Genomic DNA, 18,129 nt, shown 5'->3' with positions numbered 1-18,129 from the left:
GTGGAACAACCTGCCTCCAGAAGTGGTGAATGCTCCAACACTGGGAGTTTTTAAGAAGAGACTGGACAGCCATTTGTCTGAAATGGTATAGGGCAGGGGTAGGCAACCTTGGCTCTTTTATGACTGGTGGACTTCAATACCCAGAATTCCTGAACCAGCCATGCTGACTCAGGAATTCTGGGAGTTGAAGTCCACAAATCGTAAAAGAGCCAAGGTTGCCTACCCCTGGTATAGGGTTTCCTGCCTGATCAGGGGGTTGGACTACATGACCTCCAAGGTCTCTTCCAACTTTATTATTACTACCATCATCATCATCATCATCATCATTATTATTATTATTATGTGAAAACAAATTTGGGGTGTGTGTTTGTGTGTCTGTGATGACTTGGACCATTTGTACTCTCCAGTCCAGGTTCCTAGGAGGGAGGGAGTGCATTCCAGAAGAGCAAGAGACAGCAAAGTTCAGAGTGGTTGCTTGGGAGGAAGAGAATTAAGATGGTTGCTCCCTAGGAGTTCTTGGAGTATATTTTGAATGATAGCAATAGCACTTAGTCTTACTGTATATATACATCTTCATAGTGCTTTACAGCCTTCTCTGAGAGCTATACAGAGTCAGCCTGTTGCCCCCAACAATCTGCATCCTCATGTTACCGACCTCGGGAGGATGGAAGGGTGAATCAACCTTGAGTCGGTCAGAATCGAACTGCCGGCAGTTGGTAGAATTAGCCTGCAATACACCATTCTAACCACTGCGCCACCACCGCTCTTAATGACGGAAATAGTTGCTTGAGCTTGGTAAGATATCTGTTTATAGATGAGGAACAATCAAAGAAACTGTTTAGTAAAAACTGAACATGTCTTTCTCGGTTTTTGAAGTCTGCAACGCCATACATTTTAACAAGCTGATGGTTATTCCAGGAACTACCAACAAATTTATTTTTTTCCTGTTTTTCTGGTTCCCCTTTAATGCCTGTTCTTGCTTCGACACCTTGCACCTGAGACAAAGACGTCAAAGTAACATCGTTGTTGATGTTTTTACTCTTGAGTAACGTGGAGGATAAAATAGAAACCATAATGTTATTCCTTTCATTAAATTTAGAGGCCATCCAATTCCAGATGACTCTGGGTCAGTGTTTCTCAACCTTGACAATTTTAAGGCATGTGGACTTCAACTCCCAGAATTCCACAGCCAGCATTGCTGGCTGTGGAATTCTGGGAGTTGAAGTCCACATGCCTTAAAATTGTCAAGGTTGAGAAACACTGCTCTGGGTAGTTGACATTACAAAAGACCCAAGGAAAAAATCATGAAAAATTCCAAATGCTTCCCAAAACATTCGTAGTGTATTACTTTTTTTATACTTAGGCTTTTAGTGAACTCAATGCGAAAAGCAAATGGCAAGAATGTTCTAAAATAAACAGGCCTGTCTCTGATTAATTGGGTTTTCGTTAACCTGTTCCTCTCAAATATATCACTTAATGTAATCTCCTATCTCACCTCATTACTACTTAATAGCCATCTTTCTGCTGTTCTTAGCCTGGGTGGAAAACTATAAGCAGTATTGGATTTCCCCTTTAATAGGATTTTAATGTTTTCATACTGAGCCACTCACCGATGACTTTAACAAAGTAGGCATCTGCTTCAAAGTTATTTTTTAATGCGTGGATTGCAAGCTCTTTTTTAGGAGAATTCTTGCTGAGGACAATTATATCCAAGATTCCCTAGAGACAAAAAAAAAAAAAAATGCAAAAGCACATAAATGAATCAGCTGCTCAAACGGCACTAAATGGGTCGATAAAGTCAAAAAAAATGAAAATATGAAGGTTATGGAGATTCTCAGTCATCCAGGTCATGACCCCTGACATGAACTAGTGTTTTAAATCAGAGTTAATATGTATAAGAAAATGTGGATGGCAACTAAGAAGGCAGGAAAAGGGCAGAAAGAGCTCAACTCACGTCTTCGTAAATATCAAAGAAAGTGGCCACCACGGCATCCTTGATTTGATTTAGATCGGACAGCGCCCAGTGAACCTTAAACGCCCGGCCTGCACTCTTGCAGCTTGTATTCCTACATTCTTCATTCTCCAGTAGGAAAGCCTGTTGGTTGCTGCAAAGGAAAGCACAAAACAGGTATAGGACTTAGCTCCCCCCCTACCTTCATGACACCAATTGCAAGCCAGCATCATAAACATTTACAGAAAGTTCCCAGTCAGCAGCCCTGGATTGCAAAATGTGGGGTTAAAGTGATTATCAAACAAGAAAACCTCTAGGCAAGATTCTTTAAATCTTTGGGCACTCAGTCTCTAAAAGGTTCGTCCCCACTGACTTAGACCAAACCAGCTGGGAGTATTTCTTATGAGAACTTCGGAAGAGTTAGTTCTGCACAGAGGGTGTTTTTGCTACAGTAAGCAAAATATCTGGTTTCTTTGAAAGTGGATGTTAAAGGCAGCCAAACGTGCCCACAGATCTTTAAAGTTGAAGAATACTTGGCCAATACTACATCACAATACTGCAATATACTTATATTATACAACAATACTGATTGTTGTATAATGTAGGTATAGGATACGATAAGAATGAAATCCAAGTTTTGGAAATAGAAGAAAAAGAGCTATCAACAATAGCAGGGGTGTCCAAGCTTGGCAACTTTTAAGACTTGTGGACTTCAACCCATGTTGGCTGGGGAATTCTAGGCATTGAAATCCACAAGTCTTAAAAGTTGCCAAGCAGGGGACACCCCTGAATTATACTGTACTAGAAGCATCTTCGTCATCTACTATCTCTAAAATACATAACACTCTGGCTTCACATTAGTCAGCTTTGTACTTTAAACAAAATTCTGTATTATCATCTCAAGAATATTCCTTTATTGCACTTTATGAATATTTACACCCAGCCTAGGGTGTAGGTCTCATTATGTTCTACCTCCATTTTTTTTATGTCTCTCTCTATCTATCTATCTATCTATCTATCTATCTATCTATCTATCTATCTATCTATCTATCTATATCAATCATCATTTGGAATTTTATACATAAAATTACTGAAAAGCTTTATTTCATGAGCTACGCCAAGTTGGCAGTAGTATATAAACTATTCACACTTTTCAGGCACAAGTGAAATGCTCAACTGTATATGGTAAGGAAGACAAGGATTAAGACAAGTAATAATGTACCTAGCTCCCTTCTATGTAAGAGTAACGTTCCCAGGGTTTATCTCATTTTATTTTCACAGCCTCCCAGTGAGATAAAGACAAGTTCCAGAGGTACAGAGACATTAATCTGTTCCATCCAAAAACAGTCAGATTTGTGGGTCCTTGTGTAATGATTAATTGCAGAATAATCTAGCTTCCAAGCTCTCTTCATCTCAGGAGGCTAGTATATAGATCAAGGAAGGAAATCAATGAGGTAAAGTTATGGAGAAAGGCATCCTAACAAATCAGAAGATACTACTGGAAACATTGCTATAAAGGTGGCATTGAATGCTAAAGTCCACGCAGAAAGAGCTGACCATGAATGGTCCACCCAACCGTGGACTTCTGAAGGCAAATTGCATTTGAAGAAAACGACATAGGAACTACACTGAAGCAGGGAAGCCGTCATCTGCACCCTCATCAAACAATGAACGGAGAATAAACCTATTTAACTATTGCCAGCAGCACTTTTTCGTGCGGCTGCTGATAAAAACAGGATCGTCAACATGATCGCCAACGTCCGATAACGGATATGGCACAAGAAGAAGAAGAAGAAGGAGAATAAACCTTGAATGTCAAATCTGCAAAGTACAAGAATGTTCATAAAATCCAAGCTGCACTCAAATCCATTTGGAAACAATTCACTCGGTTAACGGTTGATCAAGGAGGAGGTGAAACAACCTGTGTAGAAGAATTTTGACTTAAGAGGGTTAGGGTAGCGGGCGAAACCTTGGCTAAGGCCTCCTCTCTTTTCTTACTAGTTTTTGAGGTGGCATGGAAACAGGAAGGAACAACAACCTTGCTGGCAGATTCTCTTTTCAAAGATAAGAGGAGATTAAAAAGAAGACTTGACACTAGGTAGGACGTGTTGGAAAGTGAAATCTTTCCCTGTCTGGGGTTTCTCTCTAGAGCACCGGAGTGCCGTGTCAAAATTTAACAACACTCAACTGCACGGCAGTAGAAAGGACAGATTCTTAACCTGTATTTGCAAGAGCACAAGGATGACGGAACACCGTTTTTTCCTTCTTCCTGTAAAAATTCCCTGCAAACAGAAAGGCCGGGCAACATGCGAAAAAGTTCAGCCAGCCTGAAGCAGCTGCACTCCAAAAATAGACCCTGGCGTGTGTGTGTGGGGGGGGGGAAGGTGGGGGGAATCTGGCAATTTACAGTGATGTAAGTTGATGTCCAGTACAGCAAGGCTGCAGGCAGACAACGTACCCTTTAAATCCTTTAACCCATCACCACTGGGGCCTCCTTGGATGGGGGTTCTAAAGGACCAGATAAGGCTGAGGTCCCCAACCTTTTGGGCACCAGGGACAGGTTCCATGGAGAAAAGGTTTTCCACGGACCGGAAAGTGCGTGGTTTTGTGTTCTGCCTGCATCCCATGGATGGGGCTTTGCTTGTTTGTGCGGACCGGTTGCTGGCATGCCACGGCCCGGTATTGGTCCACAGACCAGGATGCTGATAAGCCAAAGGTAACCTGAATCTGGATTTGTTGCAGAGACATCACCCTGCCAACAAAAGTGGGTATAGTCAAAGCCATGGTTTTCCCAGTTGCAATGTATGGCTGTGAAAGTTGGACCATAAGAAAGGCTGAGCGCCAAAGAATTGAGGCCTTTCAACTCTGGTGCTGGAGAAGACTCCTGCGAGTCCCCTGGACTGCAAGGCAATCAAACCGGTCAGTCCTAGAAGAGATCAACCCCAACTGCTCTTTAGAAGGCCAGATCCTGAAGTTGAAACTCAAATACTTTGGCCACCTAATGAGAAGGAAGGACTCCCTGGAGAAGAGCCTAATGCTGGGAAAGATTGAGGGCAAAGAAGAAGGGGACGACAGAGAATGAGGTGGCTGGATGGAGTCACTGAAGCAGCAGGCGTGAGCTTCAATGGACTCCAGAAGATGGTAGAGGACAGGAAGGCCTGGAGGAAGGTTGTCCATGGGGTCGCGATGGGTCGGACACGACTTCGCAACTAACAACAACAAAAATGGGCAGTCTTTGTTTAGCGACCACACCTGGGGCTGGCGACTCGGTGGTAAAGCGAAGGATGTCTTTGTGAAACTGTGACTGCGCTTATGATCTGACTTCAGCTTCCCTTTGCTTCACGGCTCTGCGAAAATCATAAATGGGAGGATTGGTTTCTTTTCCATCACTGCTGTAATGGTGGTTCGCTAAATGAGATAGTCGCTAAACGAGGTCTTAATTGAATGAAAGTATAGATGCTACGTTTTGCAGTGCTTTTATCTTGGTGGTGCTTCGACTTAGTTATTTCTCAGGACTGAGGACATTTTTTTTTAAACCATGGTTAGCTGAAAATCACATCTCCAGCAAGCCATCTGTGCTCTGGAGGAGGAAACAGCTAGGCTGAAACAGAATCCTTTGCAGCTGGAACAGCAGATACTTAAATTAGTATTTCAGCCTTCCTCCAAATGATTTGGCTGTTATTGAAAATTTAAGATCAAATTATAAACTAGGCTGGGACAACACACTGAAGTGGAAGCTAAACCAAGAATAGCAATAGCTGACATCACACGACCCCATGGTTGATCCCAAGGCTGGATATCTGATTTGTTTAATCTGGTTGGATCCTTTTTGTTTTATATGTCAACATTTCTTGGGTGAAACCATGCCTTTATTAAGCCAAAGAAGCAAAGCACTGAAAGAATTTCCACACGACTGTCAATTTGCCAAACATTTTTCTCTCTCTTGATTCGCAAACTTTGAACACATAAGAATTTTTGCAGAGAATTTCCTTTTCGTTCTCTGGAGAGATCAGAACGGATGTTTGGGTATTATACATTGGATTGTTACATATTGTTACGCATAAAAACATTCATACATGCAATACAAGATCCTGGTAATTGAAAACTTTATAAATGCAGAGAAGAGAGTAAGATAGTTCCTTTCCTGCTCACATTTGTGTGTAAGTTAATGGATTCTAATGAACGCATGACAACCATATAATCAATCATTAATCTTATTTAGGCCACTATACACAACTTATTTTATAACTATTACAATAATCTTGGCTTTTTTATTGCACTTGTTAACAACTGTCAATATATTTCCTCTCTAAAATGGCATGCTAAGTGTTTCATGCTAAGAGCCTCCCCTGCCAATTATCAGCTCAGATTTTACAAGAATTTATAAATATTTATAACTACCTTTGGCAGTTCATTTGCCGGTGGGAGAAAAACTGATTTTGTTTTTAAAGAGCTACTCTTTCCCTACACACACACACACATACACACACACACACACACACACACACACGCAGAAATAGCATAGGTAATTCAAAGTCCAATGTGGAAGTAGTAAATTTCAGTATGAAGGACCCCCATAAATTTATGGAATGAGTTGCTCCCCTGCTAGTTTTGTGTTTAACAATTTGCCAGATGGACGCCAGCACAAAGCTGAGGGGAATAAAAGCTAACAGCATATGTGAAATATAGATCTCTCTTTTACTAGAGATGCAAAATTATTATTTTTCTTTCAAACTGTCTTTCAAAATGTGTAGCTATCATGATTTGCATTTTCCTTTTTTCTATCTATCTATCCACCTATTTCATCCATCTCTATCTCATCCATCCATCCTATCCATCTATTTCAATCTATATCTATCTATCTGTCTATCTATCTATCTATCTATCTATCTATCTATCTATCTATCTATCTATCTATCTATCTATCTATCTATCTATCTATCCATCCACCCACCCACCCACCCATCCATCCATCTCAATTCATCTCTATCCATCCATCCGATCCATCCATCCATCTCAATTCATCTCTATCTGTCTGTCTGTCCGTCCATCCATCCATCCCATCCCACCCACCCATCCAATTTATATAGCTGCCTATCTCACCAACGGTGAATCTGGGCTGTGGACAACAAACAATTTTAAGGGATAAGCTATGCCACAACCATATTTCCTGGGACTGAATCCCAGACCTTAACGTAGACCTCTGTTTCTTGAAGCAGTTTTCTTCACCCCACCAAGAAATGTGTTTTTATTCTGTACCATTCCTGTTACTTTTCTTTTCTCTTCCTACGTTGAAACAAGGGTTGACATCTTGCTGAAATTATCTCCAATTAGGCAGCTGTGTACAATTACTACTTAAAAGTCGGAACAATTTGCCTTCTTGAAAAATCCCTGGCTTTCTCGACAGCTTTTAACTTCCACTGCAAGTAAGGCCCGTTAATAAATGTTCCTTAACTGAATCTGGAAATCATATAGAATTAAGAAAAAAAAAAAAAACCCTTTTTTTGGGTTCCTCCCTTATATGCACCGGAATGTTTAGTTTATTTGGGGTGAAGGACATATGTTTTTCTGGATTACAGTAATCAGCAAACTCTTTCAGCCTTTGCTTTCTAAACAAAGAAGTGCTGATATTATAAATGCAATGGCAGAACACTAACACGAGTGTATCTGAAGGTCATGCTACAGAGTTAGAGAAAGCAAAGAAATGTCATGCATATTCAAAAATTCAGAAGAAAAAGTTCAAGAAACAAAGGAGGCTCATCAACGCCTAACGTCATACTTATCCCAAGCAATGATTTACGCTGAGGGAGAAAATGCATGAACGTACACATTTTTACACTCTGGAGGACCACATTCATTTCGTTTGTGCTTCAGAAATGGGAATCCACAGATGGGTGACACGGGCTGACCTGTATTTCGAGAAACGCATTTTGGAGAACATTAATCTCTAAGGAACACCAGGGATGCGTCACGGCCGATGCTGGATTCATGCAACAACACCAGCCTTTAGCCACTTTCTCTCCTGTCCTTAGTGTGAAGACGCTTAGTGTCAATCCAGCAAAATAAACTCAATCCTCCTTCAGAAGAGTGAGACAGAAGATACAAGCCCTAACCAAGGGGCAATGAGCAGCACTGGATGGCGCTAACTGTCTGTTGCCAAGAATCACAACTTTAGATTCAAAAATGGGATTTGTTTTCATCTATTCAGAAATTGGTTTCTTTCTCCTTCTTATCTGTCTCTCCTTGCTTCCTATCACCAAATAAAAGTGTCTTCTAGAGATGTTTCTAGAGCAGGCAGACTTGATTGGGTGTACAAGGGGTTGCCTTGCATGCTTACAGACCAAAGCAGCAAATATAAGGATCGCAGTACACACCTCTGCAAAGTAATCTGCTGTGAAGAGCAGGACTCAGCGACGAGAGTAAGGGGAATAGAAGCATAACTGGTAACTTTGGGGTACACAGATATATAAACAGAATGTGACACCTCAAAAACCAAAATCATGGTCGTCAGCAAATAACCTATTAATTTACCACCACTAAATTCAGAAGGAATACCCCTAGAAAAAATTGAAAGGATCACGCATCTCGGTTCTAATTTACATGAAAGCTGGGACATGACCACTGAAGTAAAGACAAGGATAGAGAAAGCTCGAACAGCATTCTTCAAAATGAAAAAGGTCTTCTGCACTCACGACATAAGCCTAAGACTGAAAATCAGGCTTGTCAGATGCTATATTTTTTCTATCCTACTCTATGGACTAGAGAGTTGGTCTCTGACACAAGGCCACCTGAAGAGACTAGAAGCATCTGAAATGTGGATTTACAGGCGGCTGTTACGTATACGCTGGGTTGACAAGATCAGAAATGAGGACGTGATAAGCTGCCTGGGAAAGCCAAGGGAAATCATCAAAACAATTAAAAAACGAAAATTAGAATATTTTGGACATGTGATGAGACACCCAGAAAAATACGGCATACTCCATTTAATCCTCCAGGGAAAGATGGAAGGCAAATGAGGTCCAGGCAGAAGAAGAACACTGTGGCTTCAAATCTAAGGGACTGGTTTGGACAAAACTCAGCAGCACTTTTTTGTGCGGCTGCTGATAAAAACAGGATCGCCAACATGATCGCCAACGTCTGATAACGGATATGGCACAAGAAGAAGTTTTTCCATGAACAGGTGGACCTGACCTCTTCCCAGAGCTGATACCGCTACTAGACATTTACACGCTCTTTCTGACATGCAACACTGACATATTTCTTAACTTGCGTAATCCTTTCCTCAAAATTCATTAAGTGTTGATAATATTCAAGAATATCCGCTAGTCCGGCAATACTAAAACAGTAAAGATGGCAGCTTTAACTTTGCTGATTTGATAAGCCTGTTGTAATTAGAGTTTTTTTTCTTTATCAATCAATGGCCTATTTTGTCTAAGGCCATCTAATCATCAAGAGACTTAAGGTGGCCTTAAGGCTACCAGCAGCTTCATTCAATTGTTCTTCTGTTTGATTTCATAAAATTTTATTGGAAAAACATTCCCTTTCTCTCGTCTTATTAAAAAACACTGAAAGCCACTAAAGTGATTAGTAATCAGCGCGGGGCTATGTCAGTTGGAGAATGAGCACAGTGAGTGTAGTCAGTTAGTGTATTCCCAATTAGAATTATACAAGAAAATGTCATTCTTATTCTGAATGCTATGTAGGCGGCTGTCATGCACAGAGAGCAGAATAAAACCAACTCCTTCATTGTACTAGTTATTTCCAGATTGTAAAATTTGACTTTTTTTTTTTTTAAAGTCATGCAACATTAAGGCACACTTTATAACAGTGGTTCTCAACCTGTGGGTCGGGACCCCATTTGGGGTCGAACGACCATTTCACGGGGGTCACCAAACAACGCAGTCCGCCATTTTGTCCCCCTTTTCCTTAGCTGTGCTACTCCTTTTTATTCTATTGGCTTTTGAAAGCCAATAGAATAGACTCTCTTGAATAGAGTCTAATTCTATTGGCTTTCAAAAGCCAATAGGAATTGTCCAGGCTGTCTCTGCCCTGCTGAGCCCGCCAAAAGTCCCATTCTGCAAACGGTGCTGCACCAGTTGAGTAGTCCTCGACTTACAACCGGTTGGGGGTCGCGGCATTCAAAAGGTTGAGAACCACTGCTTTATAAGAAACAGGCTTTCTTTCTTTCAGGCAGACATCATCAACAGGTGAGTTCTTCTGGAACCCCAGCACATTGGGAAAGAACTAGAAAAATAAATATTTGAGCTTCTCGCAGCAGGCTTTCTTTTCAGTCTCTTACATATTCACCCACCAGAAACTCGCCATCTCGATTTAAAGTAGTTACTGACGGACAGGCCAACTGAAAAACAATTTGGGGTTCTATTCCTTCACATGGCGACGGCTGCGAGGATTGGACACGCCAAGCACTGGAAAGGAGAAAAGATGCCGACTGTTGAAGAATGGATTTTGAAATTGACTGAATTGGCAGAGATGGTGGAATTAACTGATTTGATTAGAGATAAGGGACTAGACGGCTTTATAAGAGACTGGAAACCATATGTGGACTTTCTACGCGATAATAATAATAATAATTGATGATGATGTTGGAAGGGACCTTGGAGGTCATCTAGTCCAACCCCCTGCTCAGGCAGGAAACCCTATACCATTTCAGACAAACGGCTGTCCAGTCTCTTCTTAAAAGCTTCCAATATTCGAGCAACCACAACTTCTGGAGGCAGGTTGTTCCACTGGTTAATTGTTCTAACTGTCAGGAAGTTTCTCCTTAGTTCTAGGTTGCTTCTCTCTTTGATTAGTTTCCATCCGTTGCTTCTTGTCCTGCCTTCAGATGCTTTGGAGAATAGCCTGACTCCCTCTTCTTTGGGGCAACCCCTGAGATATCGGAAGGCTGTTATCATGTCAAGGACTATCTGTAATGTTGTTCTCTAGACCAGGAAAGAATTGCTTTTAGCAGCCATAAAAAGCAATACAGAATGTAGCTCACTGGAATTTAGCTCATAGGGCTAAAGCTAAATACTCCCAATACTTTTTATTGAAAAAGACTGGAATTTTGTGATTTGTTCAGGAGGTCTAAAGATAAATACTTCAAATTTCTGTTTTTTTTATGGAAAAAGACACGTTTGTCACTCCTGTAAGTATTTGGGTCTGCTTTTAAATATTTGGAACTAATGGTCACCTAAAGCATTTTAGAAATGAAAGCTGAATTCAAAGAGCTTTTTAAATCCAACGTTACGGAATTACTATACACATGCAAAGGTAAAATGCTGATGGCATATTCTTATTAGTATTAACATTTTTTATATGCAGAGCCTCCAATTAAGTAGAGTTTTGTAGGACGAATATGGGATCAGCAGAGAGGAAGGATGGGGGATGAATTTGGAGAAGATAGAAGAACGCAGTAAAGGGATAAATAGACAGACTTTTTTTTTTTACTTCAGCAAGCCATCAAAAGCAAGCTATTAAAAATGACTTTAATTATAATCATTAATCTAAACACTGCTTTAAAAGTGATAAAGATAACCGTTAAAAAAAACCCCACAGTACAAACGACATGCGAATGTATAAATGATCAAAACCTACCACGTAACAAATCATGTTTTGGAGTCATATTTCTGCAGATGCACTAAGTTTATAAAATATTTTAACTAATCTCCACGGAATAAAATCACAGCAAGAATATTACACAGTTTTCCAAATTCTGGGGGCCAAATAAGTAAGCAGCTTTTAAATGCTTCTGTCCTCCTTCCCATACAACTCAAAATTGATGTAGCAAAATAGAATAGTGTTATGAAAGGAAATACGGGGGGATGGGGGGTGGGAAATGCACATCAATTTGGAAATTAGTGACATACTACTGTATTACTCTGTCCAGATGCTAAGTGTGGGAGTAATTTTGCAATATTGATTCGTGTTACTGACCCATTATGTAACTGTCTCATGGGTGAGCAAGTAATGTCACGTGTGTCGTCACATCTTTGCACAAATGACACGAACGAGTAATTTGCATCAATTGCTTGATGCAGATTACATTATTCACTGTAATTGATAGAATTAAAGGTATGATCCACGTGACATCATTCGACCTTACACCAGATGCCTATGGATGAATTACAGCATTGAACAATTCTACTGCTATGCAGTAGACTACTTTATAGAACAAATAATGCTACCTGCATTTTTTAATTAACATCTGGAAGACGGGCTGCCCAGTTCTTCCTATTTACTTGTTCAAGTTGTGAAATAGCAAACTTTTTGCCTTAAGCAGCAACATTTGGAGGGAAAGAGAAGTTGAAGGGCTATAAAATTGCCCAATGACATCAATCTCTTTGTGAGCATAATCTCAGGGAACACAACTCCAGACTCACTAAGACTGACTGAAAAGAAACTATAAGTGATTAACAGGGACGATGTTCATAAACATAACCCAGTTTATTTCAGCCTCCTTTAGTGTCATCCTGCTTTGGTATCAGTCCTGTAAATTCTAAATTAACTAGCCTGCCAGCTCACGCAAACTAAGCTGGACACATGTGCCCTGGCCCACCACTTGTGCAAGTTGAGTTGTGTGCGCGCATGTGTGCGCCAGTCAGCCGCCTTTGTGGCCCGATTCTGAGCAGGCCACACCAAGGTAGTGGGCCGCAGCCTGGGAATTGGGGACCCCTGCTCTAGAGTGTTGCTACTTATGGCTGAACATCTCCAGATGTTTGCACAAAAGAAAAGCTAGCCTGTTTGTGGCATTGCTGGCATTTTGATAAAGGAAAGCTAATGAGTGAGCAGCAATACTATGTCAACTACCAGAAAATGCATCTACAGTGCATCCTACTACAATGAAATGGGTCAGTGTTTGCTCAAGGAGAGAGGAACTGCCCCAGGCAAGAAAAGAACTGGCAACACTCCCCCAGAACAGGAATCCTGTTAGCCTTATTGACTTTTGTCCTAGAGATGCATCTTTTAATATTTAACATTTGAAAATCTCCAGTTTCACCAGCGAAGGGAGGAACTGGCATATATTCAAAAAAAGAGGCCTGGAGGAAAACAGATGAGGGCATGGCATGTCTGCAGCCCTTCAAACCATCACAGGAATTACCTCTCTAAATGCAACTGGTGCATGTTGGAAAAATAAGATGGAAATTTATCTGCATTTCTACACAACGTCAACATGCGAGCAGAAAACAGGGAACACGTTTTAAGCCCCAATTCTAAAATGCTACTTAGCAGCAGAAAAATAGACCACCTAGAACATAAAAAGAGACCCATTCTAAAACTGTTCAAGCCCTATGTTTAGAAGGAGAGATCTTAATTCTACAAGGCAGCATTCTCAAATTGGTGTTAGAGCCGATTGCAGGACGGGCAATTATGGAAGTGTAGTCCCACAAACACAGGGAATGTTGAGGTTATTATAATATTTTAAGGTGAAGAGAGATGCGTGTACAACTATGGCAAGGAACAAACGTTATGCACTCCAGGTCCCATTTACTGGCAATACCTTCCCGACGTGTTTCTCAGTATAGCGAGGGCATCCGGAAAGCCATCCATGTTATAATCTCCAATATGAAGAGTGATTGGAAAGGAAATTTCATCTGCGGTTGGATCATTGGTATGTGACACAAAACCCCATACATTTACGCCGTCCGAGAAATTCTCCAACACTGGAAACCACTGGAAAAAATAAAAAGGAAGGAAAATCACAAATGGTCAGGATTTATTGGCTTCACCTCACTGAACAAGAAATGGAATGGAATAGGAATACAGAGAGTAGGAGTAGGAGTAGAGTAGAGTAGAAGTAGAGTAGGGTAGAATATGGAAATGGGAATAGAATAGAGAATAGAACAGAATAGAATGGAACAAAACAGATCAGAATATGAATATAGAATGGAATGGAGTAGAGTAGAAATACTGTGGAATATTTTTTTTATTGGCCAAGTGTGATTGGACACACAAGGAATTTGTCTCCTGTGCTTGAGCTCTCAGTAGACTTCCAAGCAACAAAGTGATAAATCATAAATCATAAGATACAACCAACACAGTAACAGCCATAAGTTACCAAGAGGAGTAGGTAATAGGAAAGGTGTAAAGGAAAATAGTAATACAGTCCTACTGCATGATTAGATATCCTTAGGCATAAGGTGGTGCTATGGCAATTATGTGTTACCTTGCAACTGAACAGATGCAAGTTCACTGCTTGAGTTGACAGATGATGCGAACTGTTTATGAATATTCCAAAGTTGTAAGAAAAACAAGTTCTGTCAAAAGGTCAGCTTTGATAAAGGAAATTGATCGTAAGGGCAAAGGAGAAAGGAGGCTTGCAAGGTTTGCATAGAATCACAAAGGCATGGAGAACACACACACACACACACACACAAAAAGAGTATCCAAGACACCTGTTGCTTAAAGGAAGATCTTGAGCCATTCACTTTCCCAGCTCTTCCTCTCCCCCAAATATCTATATATACATTGGCAGGAGAAAACAATGTTTTTTTTCTTTACTATTTTTCTTTTTATTAGTTTATAATCTAAAATACAAAAATACAAAAGCAAATAATGGGAAAGACAAGGGAGGGAAAAGAGAAGGAAAAAAGAAAGAAAGAAAGAAAGAAAGAAAGAAAGAAAGAAAGAAAGAAAGAAAGAAAGAAAGAAAGAAAGAAAGAAAGAAAGAAAGATGTTGTCTTCCGACTCCCTTTGGTGCAATAGAATAAGACAGTAACATCAAACCTCAACTTTTTACTTTTACATAATAGTATAAACTAGCCATTTCTATCCAAGGAGAAACAAAAGTAATTGTGTTTTTTTCTTTAATCAAAGCAGTCATTTTAGCCATCTCTGCTAACTCCATCCATTTTTGCAGCCATTCATCCACTGTGGGAATCAAAGCATCCTTCCATTTTTATGCATAAAGTAATCTTGCTGCCGTCAACATATATAACATCAAAGTTCCAATTTCCCCCCCCCCAAGCCCTTTTCCATTAAATCCAAAAGAAAAGTTTCTGCTTTTATTTTTTAATATTCCCTTTAAGAATCTTCTGCATTAGGACATGAATCCTATTCCAATATTTCTGAGAAAACAATGTTCAAGAACACAGAACAATGTAAAAAATATAAAGAAGTTTTTTTAGCCCATTTCTTTAGATGATGGTAGTCTGAAGTCATTTTCAAAAATTCCAGTTGTTTTTAATGAAAATGTTTAAAGCAAGCGTAATGACAAAGAAGCTCTTCATTTTTCTAACTGCTGAAAGGAAAGGCCATGATATTTGGCTCCAATGTGGTAAACTAGGAGTAGAGGGTGAACAATGGAGCCATATGTGAAGGCCTGCTACTTTTCTGAGAGTAAGGCTATAAAAGAAATGGAAGTCTATCCAAGTTGGCCAACGTAGACCCAGTTCTACGTATAAGCATTCCTGATAAGGTAGTCTTCAAGGAAAAAAACTCTCTAATTATCCTATCCAGTCTTGAAATAACTTTACCTCAGAAATTGGTTCCTACGGTTCTCCTGTCAGAACATATAATCACTGCTTAAGAAATATGATAAATATACACCACTGCACCTGACATTCTTTGAGGATAAACATTGAGAGGACCGAGATTATGGCTAAAGAACAACACATTCCTGGAATCTGAAAATGTGCACACAGGTAGTCCTTGACGTACAAACATTCGTTCAAAAGTTACAATGGGACTGGAAAAAGTGACTTAAGCTTGTTTTTCACACTTATGACCATTGCAGCATCCCCATGATCAGGTGATCAAAATTCAGATACTTGGCAACTGGCTCGTATTTATGAGGGTTGCAGTGCTCTAGAGCAGAGGTTCCTAACCGTTTGGGAACCAGGGACCGGTTCCGTGGAGAGAGGTTTTTCCATAGACCGGAGAGTGCGTGGTTTTGTGTGCTGCCTGCATCCCGTGGATGGGGCTTTGCTTGTTTGTGCAGACCGGTTGCTGGCATGCCGCGGCCCTGTACTGGTCCACGGACCGGGGGTTGGGGACCCCTGCTGTAGAATTACGTGATCCCCTTTTGCTAACCCCTGACAAGCAAAATCATTGGGGGAAAGCCAGATTCATTTACCAACTGTGCTACTACTTTAACAACTGTAGCGATTCACTTAGCAATTGTGGCAAGAAAGGTCGTAAAATGGGATAAAACTCACTTAACAACCGTCTCACTTAGCAAACAGATATTTGGGGCCCAACTAGGGCTGTAAATCAAGCTCTACCTGTAACTTCTACGTTTGCTACAGCGAACCTGACTGCTTTATAAAGTTGCCCCTGATTACTGTGCCTTTTGGAGGCAACTTCCAACCTTGTTACTGGCTCATTTTTAATATACTACGCATTCAAATTCAAGGTACAGTAGCAGCACAGCGTACCTCATCCAGTCCCGGTTTAGATAGGTAGATGACACTTTTTTGACAAGCTGCATCTGCACAAGCTGGCAGCAAGTGTTCAGTCTGCCCGTCACCATCTGGCAAAACAAGAGGAAGATAAAAATAATTCAGCTTAGCGGGCTACAAAAATGTCCTTTTTATCACTAGGGGGAAAAAACCAACAACTACGCATACACAGAGACAGTAAATATTTGTAAGATATAAACAAAGAAAGCACCCTGGTAATGGAAGAGAAGTTGTGATCCCTCACCTTGTCAGCCCAATATCTTGCTCTTCTGAGGGTTCAACCCCCCCCCCCACAAAAAAAGCTGAAACTTTGAGAGGCTGCCACAAGGATGAGGGATTCAATTTATTTTCCAAAGCACCAGAAGGCAGGACAAGAAACGATGATGGAAACTAATCAAAGAGAGAAGCAATCTGGCATTAAAAAGAAACTTCCTAACAGTGAGGACAATTAAACAGGTGGAACAGAAGTTGCCTCCAGAAGTTGTGGGTGCTTCATCACTGGAGGTTTTTAAGAAGAGACTGGACAGCCATTTGTCTGAAATGAGAGAGGGTCTCCTGGTTGAGCAGGGGGGCTGGACCAGAACAGGGCTTTTCAACATTTTCACCCATTGTACCACTTTTAGGATATGGCAACATCTGAGTACCACCAGTCGCCTAGCAAGGAGTCAAAAACTTGATGACCCCCCCAAAAGGAAAAAAGTGATAAAGTACAGGTAGTTCTCGACTTACAACAGTTCGCTTAGTGACTGTTCGAAGTTACAATGGCACTGAAAAAAGTGCCTCCCAAGTCACAGCCGAGCAAGACACCTGCCTGCCCGCCCGGCGGCGCTCTTCCTCCTGTCCAAGGTTTTCATTGTTGTGAGCATTTCTGTTGAGGATTGGCAGCGGGGGTGGGGTCGGGGGGTTTGGTTCTTACTCCCCCTGTCTGCTGGGTGGTTGCAGCAGGTTTTGGTCACTTCACATGACCCTGGGACACTGTGACCATCATAAATATGAATCAGTTGCCAAGCATCTGAATGTAAATCACAAGACCCTGGAGATGCTGCAACATTCCAGCTGATTGACGCTTCTTCTGGGCTCAGCAGAAGCACCAGGATCAGTGCCGAATTCCAGCTGGAGCCTGGTGCTGATCCTGGCGCTTCCACTGAGCCCTGACAGTCCCAAAGAAGCGCTGATCCTGGCGCTTCCGCTGAGCCCTGACAGCCCTGTAGCTCTAGCCATCTCTCGCTCAGGCTTGTGCGGTGCTGCCACCGGTTCAACTACCACTTTTCTAGGATGGTCGCGTACCACCTGCCAGGTGCCAATGTACCACAGGTGGTACTCGTACCACTGGTTGAAAAGCCCTGGACTAGAAGACCTCCAAGGTCCATCCCAGCTGTATTCCGATTCTGATTTTGTTGACAGCTAGGAAGCTTGTTCATCGTACTGCTGTAGAAGAGGCTTATCGCCCATGTTAAGAGAGGTGATTGGATTACATCAGTAGGGATAAGGAGACTTTAAAGCTGTTTAATAATGAAGTCTCAGATGGAATGGCTGGAGCTTTAAAGAGATATTTGTTACTGATCTGGGCATAAAACTCACCAGCTTCACCCAGCCACACACTTTTAGTTCAACCTCTTTTTGCAGGGATATAAGGGGAACTAAGTATATCATTTTGAGATGCAGGAAGATGCAGGGGGTTAACAAACAGCAGCAAACAAATATAGGTAGTCCTCGATGTACGACCACCATTGAGTCCAAAATTTCCGTTGCTAAGCAAGACAGCTGAGTGAGTTTTGC

At 41.1% G+C, this 18,129-nt stretch overlaps 1 protein-coding gene across 1 annotated transcript in view; it reads right to left on the bottom strand.

Moving 5' to 3' along the window:
• The window catches only part of ITFG1 (integrin alpha FG-GAP repeat containing 1), an 84,276-nt gene that overhangs the window by 31,874 nt on the left and 34,273 nt on the right, over positions 1-18,129 (bottom strand). Inside the window, exons 9-12 of the mRNA XM_039352451.1 lie at positions 16,327-16,421; positions 13,452-13,624; positions 1,955-2,105; positions 1,611-1,719 (exon numbers count right to left, since the gene is read on the bottom strand). Coding sequence (XP_039208385.1) covers positions 1,611-1,719; positions 1,955-2,105; positions 13,452-13,624; positions 16,327-16,421 — 528 coding nt within the window. The remainder of the gene's footprint in view (positions 1-1,610; positions 1,720-1,954; positions 2,106-13,451; positions 13,625-16,326; positions 16,422-18,129) is intronic.

The sequence above is a fragment of the Crotalus tigris genome, unplaced genomic scaffold (genome assembly GCF_016545835.1).
Source record: "Crotalus tigris isolate CLP2741 ecotype Arizona unplaced genomic scaffold, ASM1654583v1 scf7180000018432.44079421565:4894166, whole genome shotgun sequence".
Classification (NCBI taxonomy): Eukaryota; Metazoa; Chordata; class Lepidosauria; order Squamata; family Viperidae; genus Crotalus; species Crotalus tigris.
The sequence above is the reverse complement of the archived record's forward strand: the minus strand, read 5'-3'. Positions and strand labels throughout refer to the sequence as shown.